Here is an 18,176-nt window from a genome sequence, read left to right on the forward strand (position 1 = left end):
CCACATCTCCGGAGGAACAGGAAGAAAGTTCATGGATGGTGAGCGGAAGGGAGTGTCTCCAAAGCAGATGAAAATGTTCCCAAGGAGCTTCTACAGCGGCGGAATGAAAGTCACGAAGCCTACATCATTCCAAAGGAAGAATCTGGTAAGACTCAGTCAATCCTTCCCCATGCTTTTCGGACTTTTAGCAGTGAGGACAGTTTTAGACAACTCTTGTGGAGCTTTGAAGTCAGTACATTTTTTTTGCGCCTTGTGGCATATGTTGTTTTCTCAGTGCTAGTGCACTGAGTAGCTTACATCTGCACCTTGTGTAATGTTGATCGCAATTCCAAGCTATGTTTCATAGATTTCTGTAAGTACAGTGTTTTTTCTCTTTGCTATTATTCATATGTAAAAGGTGCATTTCTCCTGAAATTCCGCTTCTATTTGGAATCTTTACAGAAACGCCCACAACCGTCCTCCCTGCATCAGAGAGCGAAAGTGGGACATTACCAGGTCCAGAGCTGGCTGCTGATAATTACCTCGTGGGCAGCGATTCATGTAATCTGGAAAAAAAGGCCGGAGGACTTAATTTCAGCAGTGATCCAGACAGCGAAAATGATGAGGAGTCCTTCTATACCAATGTCCCTTCTGAGACTGAGTCTGACTTGTGCACATTTTCAATTGGTAGAGAAAACACCATTTCCAAATGTGCATGTAGAAGAGGCAACTCACAGAGTGGTGGTTGTACCACCAGCAGTGCACATACTCCACACGTAGCCATCTTGTTCTTGTTTTGTCCAAACAAGCAGTCCCTGTCTGGTCTGGGCAGAGCCCAAAGCAGTGGCGATATGTGGCGGTGCTTTGCATAACTCAAACCAACATGCAGAGTCCAGTTGCGCTGCCCGACTGTGTCTGGCGGCCTATACAGCATACATCCCTACTACACACACACACAAATTTCTATGCATCCCAGTGTACTTCACTATTGACTTTATATGTGTATCTTTATCCCTCTGAATGTTAGTATGATTCTGATACCCCAAATGTATGTATAGTTCTAATTCCCCTGATGTGTGATTTTAATTCATTTGAAATTCTTCTTTAATAAATCAAAGAATTGCTTTCAAAGACCTTGTTGTGGTCTCTGACTCCCTCAGCTTTTGGGGGTATCAGGTTTTCCTAAGCACCGAGAGTTCTATGTAAAAAGATCCCTCTGGTATGTGTTTAGTTAACATGTATGTGATATGCACCTCCATGTAAATTAAAGCATACTTGGTAACATCAGGGATGCTGAGCATCTCCCTATGAGGGAAGCTTACAGCAGCTTGTTTAGCTTGGAAAGCATTCTTATTGTTGCAGTTTGTGGAACAGTAAGCAAACACAGAGATCATTGTGTAAAATGATCTAGATTAAAAAAATTATATCTCTTGACTTGAACCAAGAAATTGTTTACTTTTTTTTCAGAGCAGGGCAGAAAGAACTTTAAACAGAACAGAAGTTACAAAACAAAACACAAAAACAATTGCAATGTCGCAGGCTGCAGGCCTCAGTTCAGATGTAACGCCTGCTTGATGGCCTCCACCCTTCTTTGAAGGTCATTACCTGTGTGTAGAAAGAGAAGAATAATAAACCACAATGGTAATATGCATCTTGCAGGCAGAGTTGTTAGCTCAGGTGCCATTCTGTAGTACTTACAAGTCCTGTTGAGCCTCTGGACATCCCCCAGCAGACGCCTGAGGAGTACCAGAGGGGGGGCTTCATCTGTGGAAGAAGAAGGGTGGCCTTCCTCCACAGATGCTCCTGCGGCTGCTGCTGCTGCTGCTGCTGGCTGCGCTTCGGGCTCCTCCTCCTCCCTCTCTCGGCAGCCCTCAATTTCTCCTGTGCCAGCAATGCACGATGCACAGTTGTGGAATGTCACAGTAACAGAATGATTTCAGTTATATATGCGGTGAGTGAACAAAGCCACAGTCATTCATTGATCCGTCTATCACCATTTCCAAGTCCTACCATAAGAACCACAGATTCTGTCCTCCCACCACAAGGTTGATTGAGGTGATAATTAGGGAGGCAGATTAGACAGTATTGACAGTTTTGGCTGCATGATGGGGACTGTTGGACTCCTGTAAACATGCACGGGATTGCACTTTTAGTCACCCCACAGAACTGATATTGCATTTCTACATTTGCAATGTCGTGGTATTTATTTATTCTATCCCACCTTTTTTCCTAGCACAAGGAACCCAAGGTGGCTCACATGATCTTCTTCCTCTCCATTTAACCCTCACAACAACAATAGCGTGAGGGAGGCCGGGACTTTCTGACTGGGCCGAAGCCACCCAGCGAGCTTCCATGACTGAGTGGACGATACCCAGATCTCCAAGCTCCCAGTTCAACACTTGCTCATCAGTTGACTTGAGTGCCAATGTCTTGGTAGAAAGCCGGGGTGCAAAAATTCAGCCATCACTACATAAATAAGGATGACGTGCACACACTGAGGCTGCACACATTGACGTGCACACACCGAGAGGCTGGTCCTGCTGCTGCTGGTGCCAGTCTCTCCCTGTGCACTGCACAGAGACTGGCGGCAGCAGTGGCAGCAGCATTTCACCGGAAATGGACAGTGTGTCAGTGAGTAATATGATTTGTAGCCAGGGCCGCATAATCCTACGCATGTGGTTGTACAGGAAAAAGGAATGCTCTTCCCAGCATACCTTCTTTAACTAGCCAAAGTGGCTGGAAGATGATGGGAGTAGGACCTTTTTCTGTCCAAACAAGCATAGGATTGCAGGCTAAATGTCAGGATTTGTTTGTTTCCACATGAGACCACAAAGAGATAGCTTCATTTTCAGGTGGGCTTTTGCATTAGCTTGTGCGGGAAGGGTGGTTGCAAAAAGGGCTGGGACTGGAGGGACACGAGATGGGAATAATAAGACTGGTAGTGTCCAAGAGGAGTGGCACACCGTACACATCATTGTTCTCATATTCAGTCAAGTTTGATGATGGGATAAATATAACTTACCGGGCATATGCCTCTATGAAAATGCAGGCTTGCCCGCCTGGACCCACTCTTTCCGGACCCTCCAGTAGTATGTTGCGGGGGGGGGGGGGTTCAACAACAGCGCCCTCCTCCCTGCTGCATCCATCCCTTCCTTAATGAAGGAGCGCAACTGCCCGGTGGTGCGCACATACCCCACCGGCTCCATGCGCCTCCTGACACGCTCCCAATAGGCCTCATTGCGGCAGGAGCAGCTCCCAAACAGCACTGCCACTGCCTCGCTGTTCTTAATGTTTATTATGAGGGCCTTGGTCTCCTCCCGGCCTCACCTCCTCCCAAGCACTGCTCCTGCAGCCATTTTTACTCCAAAGTCCAAACAGCACACAACTACCACTCAACTACACACACAAACCAGACAACCACGCACATGCACATCCACCACACAACTACACACACAATAACCAGACCACCACCACGCACACGCACACCACGTTCAGGAAGTTAGCAGGAAGTTTACGACAGATTTTGCGGAAGTGGAGCTGCAGCCCCTTTTTTTTATTTGGGAGATGCTGGTTTTTCTGAGGTTAACAAGACCAGTAAACGTGAGGAACATCAACCAGAAATACTCAGAAATTAATAAAATCACAGTCCCTGTCCGAGAAAACAAGACAGCGGCGGAGTGCACAGAGGGCGGGAAAAATTCCCACCATGGGAAAAAATACGTACACAATAATCATGGCGGTGGTGAGTGTGGCGGAAGTTACGTGGGGGGGAATTCCCGCCACGGGAAAAAATACATAAGCAATCACAACAATGGCGAGTGCAATGGTAGTTACGTGGGGAGGGAATTCCCGCCATGGGGAAAAATGTAAATATTTACGAAAAAACAATTATTACGGAAGTTATGCGGGGAATTGCCGCCTTGACAAAAAATATGTAAACATTTACGAAAAACAGTGTTTTCCCCCGGAAGTTGTGCAGAATGGCGGAGACGGACAGCTGCTGGGCGGGAAGGATTTTTCGGCGGTCGGTACGATTTACGTAATTTCCGAAGTGGAAAATCCCCCGGACAATTCCAGGGGCTTGCGGACAGCAGAACGGGACAGAGGACGCAAACTGCGGAAGTCAAGAGGGATGGTAGGAGCACAGTTCGTACATCCCTAGTGTAAAGAGGAAGTTGCGCTATAACAGCAGTGCCATCTAGAGGCTGTATTATGAAATATATAAAACTTGCAGATAAAGGCAACCCCAGAAAAAAAGAGGACATGTGTCTGAAGGAGCCGATCTTAATCCCGCAAAGAATCTGGAAGCAGAAGCTCTGGTAAAGTTGTGGGATAAAAAGCCCGGTGTGGAGAAGCTCTTTGCTGCCTGCAGCCTGCCTACCTCTTCTGTTTTTTTTCTACAACCCATGATCGGCTCCTTTGTAGATTGTGGAGCATGATATCTAAAACCGGACCACTTGGTTGTTTAGGGGCTAAACAACCCAGCAGCTAACTGCTAGTTTGTTGTTGGCTGGGTTGTTTAGCCCCTAAACAACCCAACAGTTTGGGTTTGGACACCATTCTCCACAAGCTACAGAAGAGCTGTATCTTCATAATCCAATCATGGGTTGTGGAGTAAAACTGAAATAGGTGGGCGTGTTGCCTGCTCTCTCCCACTTGTACACAATAACCCATCAGTTTAAAAACTGATGGGTTGTCTTTATGTGCAAACAGAACCATTATGTCAAAGCCACAATCTGTAAAAAAAATAAACCACATTTGTCCAATTTTTGAATACATTACAGATTTCTCTATAAAGTCCATGTAATAGGCAATTCAAAAGTTCATGAGATCCTGATCTTATGGACACAAATCAACTGAAGTATGATGTTACAGATTGACACTCATCTGGTCCCTCTGAGACCACATTAGGTCGAATTACACTCTAACTAAATCCTAATCTTTAGATTGGGAGAGCAAAGCAAAAAATACAATTGCATAGCATATCTATTCTAATTTAGCTTAAAATGTGTGCTCCAGACAATGGGACACCTCTTCTTACACCATCAGAAAGAAGATGGGTTATGTAGAACCAGATTAATTTGGTGCAAGATATATGGCTTTAGTAAGAGTGGATTCCATTACTATGCTTACTTTCACAGTGTTATCTTCATCTTTCAGTTGAAATTCTCTTTGCGTCATTTTGCTGTTGACCTGAATAAAATTAAAGGTTTCAAATGTGACTATAGGTAGAATCTGTCATTGGTCAGAGTTTTATATGATTGGTCAGAATATGATTACAGACAAACGTTAGACTATTTTGTAATACTGTTACCCATCCTAAGCCTTTACAGTGGTGCTGTCAGGTCAGGACTTTGGGGGCATAACTTACTTGCCCCACTGATTTCAGTGGGTCTACTCTAAGCATGATTACACCTGGATCCAACCCTATATATGAAATATAACTAACTAGGTTTTTTTGATTAAAATAATAACGAACTAACTAACTCAATAAATAACAGAGCCTTTTAAACCTTCTATACTTTGCAAGCTTTTTTTTTTTGTATGCCTACCTTAGTAAAAAGATCACCAACATGCCACTGCATACCATGGTCAGTAAACACCTCATCCATTATTGCAATCATTATTGATCCAGTATATGTACTACGGACAGATATGAATCCTGGTAATGAGAAAAGCAAGCTAGCTCATTTAAAAAATATTTTTAAATTATTTTAGTTCATCTTAAAAATTACGACTATAATTTAAATAGAAACACAATACATCTCACCATTGTGGGGGCAGCTGTGATTGGTATGTCTGGCTCAGTCTGCTGCCCGGGTGGTGTTGATCACCAATTTCAAGGCTCTGCTCCCTTCTTAGGGTTCTTTATCTTAAACTGGCCTTGGAGCAGACAACCCTTCAAATACAGAGTGCCTTCACATCGAAGGCTGTCCTCAGATAGCCCTTCAAACAGAGGACTGTCCTCTGTCAAGTAGGACACATGCCCACCCTGACTACTGTGATGCCTCACTAGAAGTCTTTTCCTCACTACAAAATAGCCACAGCCTTCCCCACAGTGGTGTTGCAATCTTACTCTCAGATTACTGGGGCTGGGGAACCTACTATGGTTTTGTCTTACAGGACTACGTGGACACCTCATCTGGGATTTGGACAGAAGGCTGGCTAATGATCTAGAACGGCTGGTGGATGTTTTTCATAATAGCCAGAAAAGAGCTGGACCTTCCTTGTGTATCCTCAATGGGAGAAACCCTTCAGAGCATGAGGGGTGAGGTAGGTGCCATGGTGGCTTGGGATTATGGGTGTTGCAGTCCAACACATCTGGAGGGCACCAGGTTGGGGAAGGATGGTGTAATGTTTCACCACACCCCCTTTGGAACCTAAGAAAAGCTGCCTCACTTCACCCCCATTGTCATGGTTCCTCCCTCATGCATAACCTATTGTTATTTTATTACTATTTCATGCTTTTCTTAGTCACCTTTCAAATTGCAGTCTTCCCAAACATACAATAAAACATACAATATCAATTTCAAAATAACACTTTTATTTCCAGGGCATTAATTAGTTTAATACATCATCTTCAGCCAAGACAGGAACACAACTGTGTGATAATACAGATGTAGCTCAAAGGCAAAAAAAGAGACTTCAAGAAGTATGCTAAACAAAAGAAGCTAGAAACATACCAGTATGTTTCCATTGCTGCATCACCCAAGTTGCCAGTCTGGGGTCTGGTAGAAAATTTGGCCTTCTAAGAATCTTAGCCATCTTTTTTTTAAACAAGCAAGCTTATAAAGATTTTAAATAATACCTGGTGAAATCTCACAAGACAACTGTGGCTTAACAAAATTTCAGGTGTGTAGGGTAAGGCTTCAGAGTTCTTCTTGGTTCCTTGCCCTTCAGTGATATCCCAGTGGGTATCAGAAGCAGAATAAATTACTTAAATGTGTCAATGTGTTTACATCGTACAATTTAGATTGCAGAACTTTTTTTCCCCCTCAGTGCAGTATTTTGATATTTTAGCACAGAATACATGGAGCCTTCATCCAGAATTTGGCCCCAGAACGTTTCTACATAAGGGTGTTAATCTGCTTATCTATTTTTGGTTTTGTCAGTGTTTCCTTTCCTGCTTTTCTGCTACATAACCTCTAGGTGGCACTGTGATATACCAGAATAGCACAAATACACAAGTGAAAAAAGAGGTTTCTTTCAGGTTCACAATTAAATACTGCATTTTCCCTGCTCTAAAAAAACCTCGCCAATAGCGCTCATTAGACACAGCAGTGAAACTGGAGGGTCAAGACATCATCTAAGAACCTGTAAACAACCATGAGTAGGGAATGACAAGCACATGATAAATGCCTCATGTAGAAAAGCCCTCAATTTTGCTAAACTTAATTGTGCCTGACAGTGCAATTCTATGCATGTTTATTCAGAAGTAAGTCCAATTGATTCCAATAAACCTTATTCACAGGTAAGTGGGTACAGGATTGCAGTCTTGGTGAAGGCAATGAGACTGAAGATAGCTGTAACTAACTTTTGCCGAGTTGGAGCCATTGTATTATTGTAGTGGTCCAGTGGTATTATTCAACTAATACCACTGGAGTTGAGAGGACTTTATATGCTCACCTGCAGCAATATTTTGACTTACACTCACCTGGTTGAGATGAATAAACAATAAAAGAGTCACTGGTTGTGGGTAGCTTCAGCTTTTTCGCCACATCAGGTTCCACAGGCTTATCATCTGCTTGTACTCCATAGTCTTTTCTCGCTGTTGTTATGAGACAGCAATATCTTTAAACAGTGCAATATGACTGTTGATAACAAATTTCTATTAATACAAATGTGGTGTAACCATATTAACTTGACTGCATCCTGGATGAAAAACACCATTACAGGGTTAGGTTCAATATCTAAACTGTATTGTGCTTGCAGCAGTTAAGCTGTGTCACTGATTGGATGAACTGGTATGATGTTATGGAATGTCCATGAACATTCCAGCTAGTCCTGGGACAAAGCAGCCAGCAACCAACGTTTACAGCTTTTGTGGGATAATTGTCTGTTTGGCTGAGATTAAAGCCCCAAACAGGGCTTTTATCATGTGGAAGATGCTTTAAAAGTCCACAAGTACTTGTTGGTTCTGTTTCACTCATTTCCATTATGAAACAAAACCCTGCACCCCACCCTTAGAGGTCTTTGGGGAAGACCATTTTTAAACCAGTCCCAATGGAATGGGTTTAAAAACCAGTTAAAAATAGATTATGAATGTAGATACGGCCTATAGTACTTTGAGCTGAGGAACTCAAAAGGTGCCTGCTCAGATGTCATCTTAGCCATACTTCCTGTAAATGCATGTCTGTAGTGGTGGTGGGAAGTGTGGGATGGACCAAAATGTTGAGGGCCCATGCCATGTCAAGCCAACACTGTAGCAGAAATACATTGTCAAAGGTCTCTCTTTATTTATTATAGAAAGTTCTATACTATCCTTCAACAGAAATTCCCAGACTCTTTAGACCATACTCCACTTTTTTGTGGGGTGGCAGTTGCATCTGTCTCAAGTATCTGCTTGCTTCCCTCAGTGGGGCAGCACAGGCCTCTCGCCTTCCTGTTCTGTTCTTTTGCTCTTACTGGGTTTCATGTGCATACATCATGTGCCTGCTTTTGAACAGAAGGGTACCCTGCACCAGAAGTACACAGTGACCGAATGGTAAAAATCAGGGAACTGGCTTTTATATTTATGATGATGACTGGATTCATGCAGCCATTTTACTGTTCTACTCACATCCTCTGCAGGCTTGAATTATAAATATTTTAGGCTTTTTCTGGAGCTTTGGACATTCTTTATTGTTGAAAAGTGAGAATATTTCTTCAAGACTGATTTTGTTGCTGTCTTTGTCCAAAATGTAGTCATTTTCCATTCCATGGCTCATAAGGGTAATGAGACAGCAGCTAATTTCCTCATGTGAACTGTTGATTTTTTTCTGGAAGACTTTTAGTACGTCCATTAAGTCCTGTTAAAGAAACCGTTATTGTTGCTGTTGTTGTTATTTGTGTTATTATTATTACCTATCACTTATAAAGTCCCTGCTGTTTTGTTAAGTACTGTGCAGAGATTAAAAGGTAAGAGAATACCTGCCCACATACTCACAGATAGACAAGACGAAAAAGGAATGGGGAGGGGAAAAGAAAGAAAGCAGATTCAGGTACCAGTTCTGGAAGTTACACTATCACAAGAATATTATCTAATCTGGACTGGTAGGCTTCCCTGCCTTTAAGGACACATGAACACACAGCCCAGAAGCCCTTAGTCACTGGCTAGAGCCAGAGATCAGAGTATGTGTCCCTTTAGTTCTGCAATCCCAGTGCAACTGGCAGTTTCTGGCAGGGAGGGGGAGGCAAGCTACTCCTTCTCTAGCCGATGGATGGGGCCAGGTTGTTCTACCCCTTGCCATGATATCCTTCCTGTGAGGCAGGGCTGCAGCCTCCCAGTGGTCCCTGGTCCCCTGGTCTGTGGCAGAGGCTATGCTTCCCTTCCGCTCTGCTGTCAAAAGGCAATGGACGTTTCTACATGAGGCTTTTATGCTGCACCTTTACCAAGGCTTCTGTTTCCAGATTCTTTGCGGGATTAAGACTGGCTCATTTACACGTGCCTTTTTTCTGGGGTTTTCTTTCTCTGCCTTTCTATCTGTTTCATTACACAATCACTAGATGGCACTATGGTATAGTGGAATCATGCAATTACAGGAGGCTCATTCTGCCATTTCTAAATAATACCAGACTTTCCTTGTTAGTGGAAAAAAACATGGAAATGGTTGCAAAGCATGGAAGAGGTCCTGGAGGATGACAACATTGTATAAAGGACCCGCAAACTACCGTGAGTGAGAAGCGCACAATAAAAAGCCTCATGTAGAAATGCTCAATATTACATGACACAATTACAATAATTAGGCTGCAATTCCACATCCAGTTTCCTGGGAATAAGACCCACTGAACTCAGTAGGACTTACTTATGAGAAGACATGTATAGGATTACACTGTATGTGGTCAAAATCCATTTGTCAATGATATAAATACAATAAGAAATAAAGTTTGAACAGTGATTACCAGTACCCTTAAGTCAGCCTTGTAGGAGTACCCACAAAAGTGAGTAGCCTGCAAGAATTTTAAGTAGCCTGCTAAGAGGCAAGGAGGCTGTGTTTCTAAGCTAACCACAGAGAAAGGAAGCCCCCTCCTCTTCTGCCAGCATGGAAACACAGAATCATAGCAGGTTAGATACTAGAATCTTAGCAGGCTAGTTTTTAAAAAAGCTTTCTACCGTAGCAGGTTGGCGGAAGAGGGATGGAGCACTCTGTCCCTCCTCCACCAGCCTGGTTTGTTTCTGTACTGGCTGTGGTGGAAAGGCCTTCTCTTTGCCCATGGCTAGCATGAAAACCAAGTGGGATGGAATGCTGCAGTCCTCCTCCACCGTCCTGCTTGAGTTCAATGCTGGCCATGAAAGAAACGAAGCATTTTCCTCCACAGCAAGCACAGAAATGTAGCAGCCTGGCAGAAGAGGAACGGAGCATTCCAACCTCCCTCCGTCCCTTCTCTGCTAGTCTGCTGACTTGTCTGCATGGTATTCCCTGTTGCCTGTGGCGACCAGGTAAGTTGTTAAATACAAGACTTAGGTGGCTGCTACTAGCAGATATACCAACGTAGGCAGTGGAAGAAACAATTTAACAATTCTGTATCGTAAACTCTACAGAACTTCAAGGGTGCTTCCAGACAGATGGTTCCTACTTGCTAGCACTACCAAGCAAATGACGGTTCCTACTTGCTAGTGCGACCAAGCAAATGACATGGAACAGTTTTTCCATTTTTTCCTCATTAACAGATTTTCTCTGGGTTTATATATATATATATAAAAAAAAACAGAAGAAGCAGCAGGAAAGCAGTGGGAGTGATACAAATGAAAGACAGCATTGTCTATACCTGCCATAACATTCTGTGAATGAGGCATGGCGATTGCATGATACAGGCGTTATCTGGAAGCACCTGAAGTCATCTGTCACAAAGGCTTTGCAAACTAACAATTAGGGCAGGGCTGGGCAACTTGTGGCCCTCCAGATATTTTGGCCTACAACTCTCATCAGGCTTAGCCAGCATAGCAAATGGTGAGGGGTGATAGGAGTTGTAGGCCAAAACATCTGGAGGGCTACAAGTTGCCCAGCCCTGAATTAGGGAGAAATGCATCTTCTAGGTACTTTTGTTTAATACTTTTTATTTTAAAGCCATTTTCATGTATATAACCATGATATAGAACAATACAGTATCCTTCTGGATATTTTCTAAAGATTAGATTTTTTCCCCCCACCACAGCAGATATCACCTCTGGGAAGTTAGGACTATCAACAGCAAAAGAGCAATGAGATCATAAGGCCTTGTATAAGACTATATTTAATATTCCACAGGACTGACTTCTATGTAGCCAGCTGTTAAAAAGTGTGTCCTGTACATGAATATGTCCAGTTACGAATCAGTGGTATTATTCCTGCTGGAGGTGTTTATGTAAACGTGGACTTTTGTCACATGGGCACATATATATTCTCCAAGGGGGGGTGTAACATCGTATTTCCAACTGCAGAGTCACTGACCCTGTTCAGACATAATGGTGGCATTTGGCAGCAATATGTGGGCTAATTAAACCCATGGTTTGTTCTTGAGTTAACCTGGAAGTTGTGCCTGGGTTTGGAAGTCACGGGAACAACCTACAAATGCAGCATTCACAGGTTGTTGCTGGAAACTGAAAGCTTCTCACACGGTGCACATCCCATAATTTTGAATTAATTAACCCATGAATTGCCACTGAACAGGGTCAATGTCCTGCATGTTATGTAGTCCCTACACAGTTTGGACAGCAGGAATTTTATATCTGCAGTGTATCCACACTTCTAATTCTCAATCTGCTTACTGCAGTAATAAGAGAAGCTGTTGCCCTTGGAATCTTATACCAAATTTAGGATTTGTCCATGGCCATCTGTGGCTGCAGAACTAAAGCACAAGTGGGGGAAAAGGTACCAAGTAGCATGACACATAATTTAACTGTACCACCCTGTGCTTATCCTGCTAGTCTACATGGAATAGCGGAGGTTCATTTGGGGACCCCTATAGTCTCTGTCTGGCTTGAGCGTATCAAGTCCTGAACGCCCTCCATCTGGAAGTTAGGTGACACAAGTGACTTTGGAGAGATGAACGCAACTGGTTTATTTCTTATTGGTGCAATTGTGATGTTGTTGTTGAATTATTATTGAATCTTTAGCAGCTTTGAAAGACTGATTTGTTTTGTGCTGTGTTATGTTTATAGAATCATTAATTTTATTATGATGTGAAAAGTTAGTGAATTAATTCTTCTGGATTTCACAGATTCTTTGCATTGATACTGTTGTGGTATGGAAAATTCACCACAAACACACACATTTCATTTCAAGCTTCCTTGGCAAGTTAAAATTTTGAAGCACTTACATCCCGAGAAGGATCTATGCATTCTTCTATAGGAGTTTTAAAGTTGAACTCTTTAAACCATTTTTTCATTATTTCAACATCCTCGGCTGCACCAAGCCTTCCTTTTTTCACGCACATCATGAAAGCAACGCGCTTTTTCTTCATGTCGTAGCGATCCTGAAGATGTAAAATATTAATATTAACTGCATTTATAGACTGCTTTTCAGAAAGACATCACAAAGCAGCGTACATACAATGATAAAAACACTAAGTATCAATACAATTATACAATAAAACAGAAAGAACTAAAAATGGTGGTGTGTGCGTGTGTGTGTGTGAAAAAGTCCACTTTTTCATGCTGCTTTCCTAAATAAGGCTATCTGTTTTCCCTGTATCTGTATGGGTGAGGGAGGAGTTACCTTAGTGGGAACACTGGTGAGCTATTTCCATCCAGGTCCCAATCTGTCTCCAGCCCTATGCAGACATTCATAAATTGTACCTATGGAGGGGATACAGGGCCATCTGCACTGCCCCCACTCCACTTCCGACTATCTGAAGGGAGATTCTAAGCATGTTCTGTTGCATGAGCCTACAGTCCTTCCGGTGATTGGGCACTCTGATTGTACACGGCTCCAGATTGTGGGAAGGGTTCTAAACCATTCAGCTGAACAGACTTATAGCCTCCTTTCAGACTTCCTGTTTAACGTGAGAAGACAGGGGATGGGGGAAGTGAGGCCAGTACATGATGCCCCACGTACCCTCCAGAGATCCCATTTATGAACGTTTGGGCTTCTGATTCTTAACAGAACAATGTATCTATTAAATACATTGGTGGTGGCAGCCTACCTTAGTAATTGTTTGGTCCCTACCTACACTGCAAGGAGTTTGCACAACCCCCTCCCTCCCTTCACACCCCTCTTTCTAGAGGCCCACTGACAAGTGGTCCTTGGGAACATACCAGTTTTCTTGTCCTAACATGACGTCTCCTGCCCTTCCCACAAAAATGAGTTCCCTTGGTCCTTCATAATTGGCTCCAAATCACTCTGACTTGACCATGGAGCTCAATGTCCTGTCCTGCAGGTACCCTTTGACCCATTGCCTCTCTACATCACCATCATCTTATTTGTTACAGGCACCTGGGCCAGAGATGCACGAACAGCCAGGTGTAGCTTTGGAAGAGACTGTCCAAAGGCAGGACACCACCTGGAAAGGAGGTAGACCAGTTCTTTTCCAACCAGGGCTGTGTGGACCCTTGGGTTCCATGAGCATCTCCCAGGGATTCCACAAAGTTTTACATCCTCCTACCTGAAGCACTTCACTTTCCCTCCCTTGTGCCAGCCAGTCATCCCCACTCCAAGACTAGGAGAGTCTACAAACCTGGTCTAGTTAATGAACTCTCTGAATTTTGTCAATGATTCCTGAATAATATTCCAAGTTATATTTATCAATGAGTACAAATGTTTGCCTTGGGATCTTGTGATGGTCTGATAAATTATTCGTTACAAGTTTCTACTTTTGGAAAATTTTGTGGGACGAGTGCAGGGAGAAGTTTCCACAGGGTATCTCAACTTGTTATGGGGGTTCCTCAGCCCAAGGGTTGAAAATCACTGGGATATCCAGGACATCTCTGCTTCTAAGCAAGTGAATGGACAGCGCTTGCCAAGTGTATCAGGAGCCCTGAAACTTGTGATGGAAAAACAAGAAGCATTTCATTTACGTGGCTCTTATAAATGCTGCAACCCTTCTGAGAAAAAGACAGGCCTGACTTACCACATTAGGTCCACTGAAGTTAATGCCTCCAGCTGCTCTGTTAGTTTTCTTCGTATCACTGAAGGTAATTTTTGATTCTGCAGCCATTAATGGATCCCAACACCCCAAAAGGCAAAAAGACACAGTTCAGATGGTATGTTTTATCTGGAAAACATGAACTGGTGCCTGTCCAGTGGTCACACAGCCACATGCACAGTCCTAAGAGAAAGAGCTGTACTGGATCAGCAAAAAGCCTATCTAGTCCAGCATCCTAAATGACTGCATTGATTTAAACCATAGATTTAGATTATCTTAGCTGGCTGTTTTTACAACTGAGTTCTTAACTCAGAAGAGCCTTGCTGGATCAGACCAAAGGCCGATCTTGTCCAGCACCTTGTTTCCCACAGTAGGGAACAGCAGCTTGCCATCATGACTAGCCATAGGTAACCTTATCCCCCATCTATCCGTCTAATCACCTATTAAAGCTGTCTAAGTTGGTGGTCATCACCACTCAGCCTGCTATGTCCCTTTACCTAATGATGAACTTATTTGCCAATATGGTACAGACCTGCCAGCAAACACCCTTATCCTCCTCCCAAGTAATTGTGGTTGCTTCTTCTCTCCAACCTGAGCACTTGATCAAGGATGTGGGTGAATTGGTTTATATTTGGCCTGTGCACTGATTTGGATTCAGAAATCCAAAGCATGGTGGCCATTTTGTGCACTATCTGCCATTTGGTGTCACAGCCCAAGCCCGCGATGAATGGAACTTGCCTACAGTGCTCCTAGTGGTCATGGGAGACACTGCATGGGAGTAAGCCTTGGCATGTCCTTTGTCTCCCTCTCTGTTGCTATAAATAGCAACACAATGCATTTCCATGGGATTCTTCCCCTCTGCCTGTCTTACTCATGCTACCCCAACGTCCACCCCACCCACTTTCTAAACTTTGGGCTATTTGCATATTATCTACCCTACCCCTTTTTCTCAGTGGGAGGGGTTGATGTTGAGGTGGCATGTGTTAGAAACACTTGAGAACAATATTTTAGGACTAAAACCCTTGCAATATTATATTATTATAACCCCATAATGCCCAGAACACATACAGAATGGAACGGAATGAGCAAAATCAACTAAACTCACCAGTCACACATAACCCCATGGCAGGGATGCAATAAGCGACAAAACATCCACAGCAACCACTTCCCAATACATGTTCCAGGCAATCGTCTGTACTGAAAAAAACTGGCCCGGAATGGCAACTTCCGAGTGCGCCAAATCAACCAAACTCGACAGCCACACATAACTGCAAAGGACTGATGCAATAAGCCACAAAACACCCACAGAAACCATGTTCCAATACCCCTTCCAGACATTAGTCCATATTCCAGAAGATGACTTGGAACAGCAACTTCTAAGTAAGCAAAATGAGCCACAAAATGTTATGGTAAAATAGCCCAGAATGGCAACTGCTGAGTGAGTCAAACTAACTAAATACATCACTGTCATTTTACTAGATGGAACTGATGCAGTTACTCATGAAATCATCAATAAAAGGTTGCCATGGATGTTTTCTGGCTTATTATACCAATCTCATCTAGTCTGGTGTGACTACCAAGATTGGTTGATTTGGTTCACTTGGAAGTTGCCGTTCCAGCATGTTTTGCAGAATATGGACTATGGCCCAGAACAGCTATTGAAACGTCGTTTCTGTGGAAGTTTTGAAGCTTATTATATTTGTCCTGTCTAGTAATGTGTGACTGGTGAGTTTGGTTGATTTGGCTCACTTGGAAGTTGTCGTTCTGGCCTGTTTTGTAGACTATGGCCTGGAATGGGTATCAGAACATGGTGGACATATTGTGGGTCGCTGCTTCCCTGCCATGGAGTTATGTGTGACTGGTGAGTTTGGTTGATTTCGCTCATTCAGAAGTGGCCGTTCCGGTCCATTCCATTCTGTATGTGTTCTAGGCATTATGGGGTTAATAATAATACAACATTGCAAGGGTTTTCGTCCTAAAATATTGTTCCCAAGTGTTTCTAACACATGCCACTATTTTTGGCATAGTTTTTCAGTATAAAGTGGCCGTTCCAGCCTGTTCCGTTCCATTCCTGCTTTCGCACCGCCCCTTCCGGGTAAGGCTTTTATGGTGCAATGGCCCTGGAATTTTCCGGAGGGCTCCACAATCATCATTGTCTTCCATTTCTAACCCTCCCGGGTTTCCCCATGCTACTTCCATCTTTTTTCTTACCACAGAAGGTACTTCCGGAGTGCCACCAGTCAAAATGCATCGTGCTGTGCAGCTATTCCGTCTTTCCCTCCTTAACATATTTTTGTGTGTGTGAAGAAGCAGCGATGGGCAGGGCAACGCAAGAGGGTTGAGTGAAAGACTTCATCGTCTGGGACCCCGCCACCCCACCCATGAATGCGGCAAGGTGAGGGTGCAATTCGAAAACACCAGAGCATCTGTGAAGGAGGAAAAGACGGAATCGCTGCACGATGCCGCTGGACCGATCGTGCTAGGCGGGGCACTCCCTCCGGAAGCGCCCGCAACGCCTTGGCAAACCCCCGCCACGGCCGCTTCCTTTCGCACTAACGGCAGCCTGCTCAACGTGGCGCCTTTGGGGGCTGCGCCCTTATCCTCTCTTCCCCCGGTTTCTTACCTAGGAAACTTCTGCCCTTATCCCAGTCCTCTAACTCAGCAGCCAGATCATTGCGGGGCACTTTGCGTAGCAAAGGCAGAAGCACCTCGACAACTCGGTCTGGATAATGCTGCATCAGGCAATCAGCCAGCTCGTAGGATTCTTTAATTTTCTCCAGTACGCTCAGGGGGATCTTGCGGATGTTCTTAAGTCTCTCTTCCTGCTTCGAAAAGTCGTTTAGATCGGACTTCAGTTGCCTGAATTCGTGCTCTTTCAGTTCTCTCAGGGCAGCTTTGATTTTATCCTTCTCCATTTTTAAAAGTTCTTCTGAAGGGCCCTTACTGCCCCCGCCTCGGTTTACGCTCGGGTCTTCTCTGAAATTCTTTCACTTTCCCAGGAAGTATCTATGCTGAACTCTGCCTCTGCTTCGCCTCCCCCCTCTTGCCTCTTCCCTTGCCGTGGTGTTCAGCTTCAGGAGTAACTTCTTGCCTGATCGAACCGTTATTTGTTGTTACGTATTAACCTGCAAATGATGCCCGGGCACTGGTGCAGCTAAGCAATTTTGGACGGTGGACTTAACTGTCTTACGAATCTCCCCTTCCGTTAGACGACCATGTGTATTAAATCAGTTGTGAAGTACACAACGGACATTTCTTTTCTCTCCCAGCCCTCCTCCCATCATTGCATACTTTACAACTGCCTCTGCGTTCCTGCCATGTTAGAGCAAACAAAGAAACAAACACACACGATCTTTTTGCCCACCCTGATAAAAAAAAAAACCACTCAGCACCTGCAGTTTTGCATTTGAAACTCACTGAAAGCATAGCACCGCCGCGCCCGCAGGAATAAAATGGGAGTTTGCTTCTGGTGCCCTGATGTGTATAGTTACTTGGGAATAAGTGCCATCTGGCTGTAGAAAACAATAATATGTATTTAAAGCAAAAATACTAAATTGAGCATCTGTAACCAGGTACTTGCCCAGCTGGCTGCCCACCTACTGTTAAAAAAGGAGAAAGAAAGGTTGCCAGGGGTCAGTCCCAGTGAGCCACAGCATGCCTCTGCTGGCCAAGATGCTGGTGCTAGGCCTGCTTGCCACAGTCCCCATTACCTGCTTCTTTCTGGGTGGTAATTTCGGGGCTCCCTGGACTGCAGGGCCCTGGACTTCAGCTGAACCCGTGGACATGCTGGTGCTCAAACACAACTACACTAATAGTGTGCTAACAGTCCTATGCATGGCTACTCTCAAATAAGCCCTTCTGAGTTAAATGGTATGTGTGTATAGGGCCCTAGCCTTACATTATGGATTCCTTGGTTGATTTCTGTGGACAGCCCT

The 18,176-nt window shown here is 44.0% G+C and overlaps 1 protein-coding gene across 8 annotated transcripts; it reads right to left on the bottom strand.

Annotated features, from left to right (window-relative positions):
• Positions 1-1,411: 1,411 nt before the first annotated feature.
• On the bottom strand, positions 1,412-17,219 carry CASP14 (caspase 14). Of its 8 annotated transcripts, none has more exons than XM_084858034.1 (9): positions 16,865-17,219; positions 14,227-14,303; positions 12,478-12,633; positions 8,759-8,987; positions 7,634-7,747; positions 5,532-5,641; positions 5,113-5,172; positions 1,678-1,860; positions 1,412-1,584 (listed from the first exon to the last, which is right to left on the bottom strand). In XM_084858034.1, the coding sequence occupies exons 1-9, from the start codon at positions 17,154-17,156 to the stop codon at positions 1,534-1,536; spliced, it is 1,272 nt and encodes a 423-aa protein (XP_084714160.1). In that variant the 5' UTR covers positions 17,157-17,219; the 3' UTR covers positions 1,412-1,533. The 8 variants fall into 8 exon arrangements, 5 of the variants coding, with proteins under 5 accessions (XP_084714160.1, XP_084714163.1, XP_084714162.1 ...); XM_084858037.1 differs by lacking the exon at positions 16,865-17,219 and adding an exon at positions 16,453-16,667; XM_084858036.1 differs by lacking the exon at positions 1,678-1,860.
• Between the last annotated feature and the right edge of the window lie 957 nt (positions 17,220-18,176).

The sequence above is a fragment of the Heloderma suspectum genome, chromosome 5 (genome assembly GCF_057233095.1).
Source record: "Heloderma suspectum isolate Gila_16-S chromosome 5, 16-S_ref, whole genome shotgun sequence".
Taxonomy (NCBI): Eukaryota; Metazoa; Chordata; class Lepidosauria; order Squamata; family Helodermatidae; genus Heloderma; species Heloderma suspectum.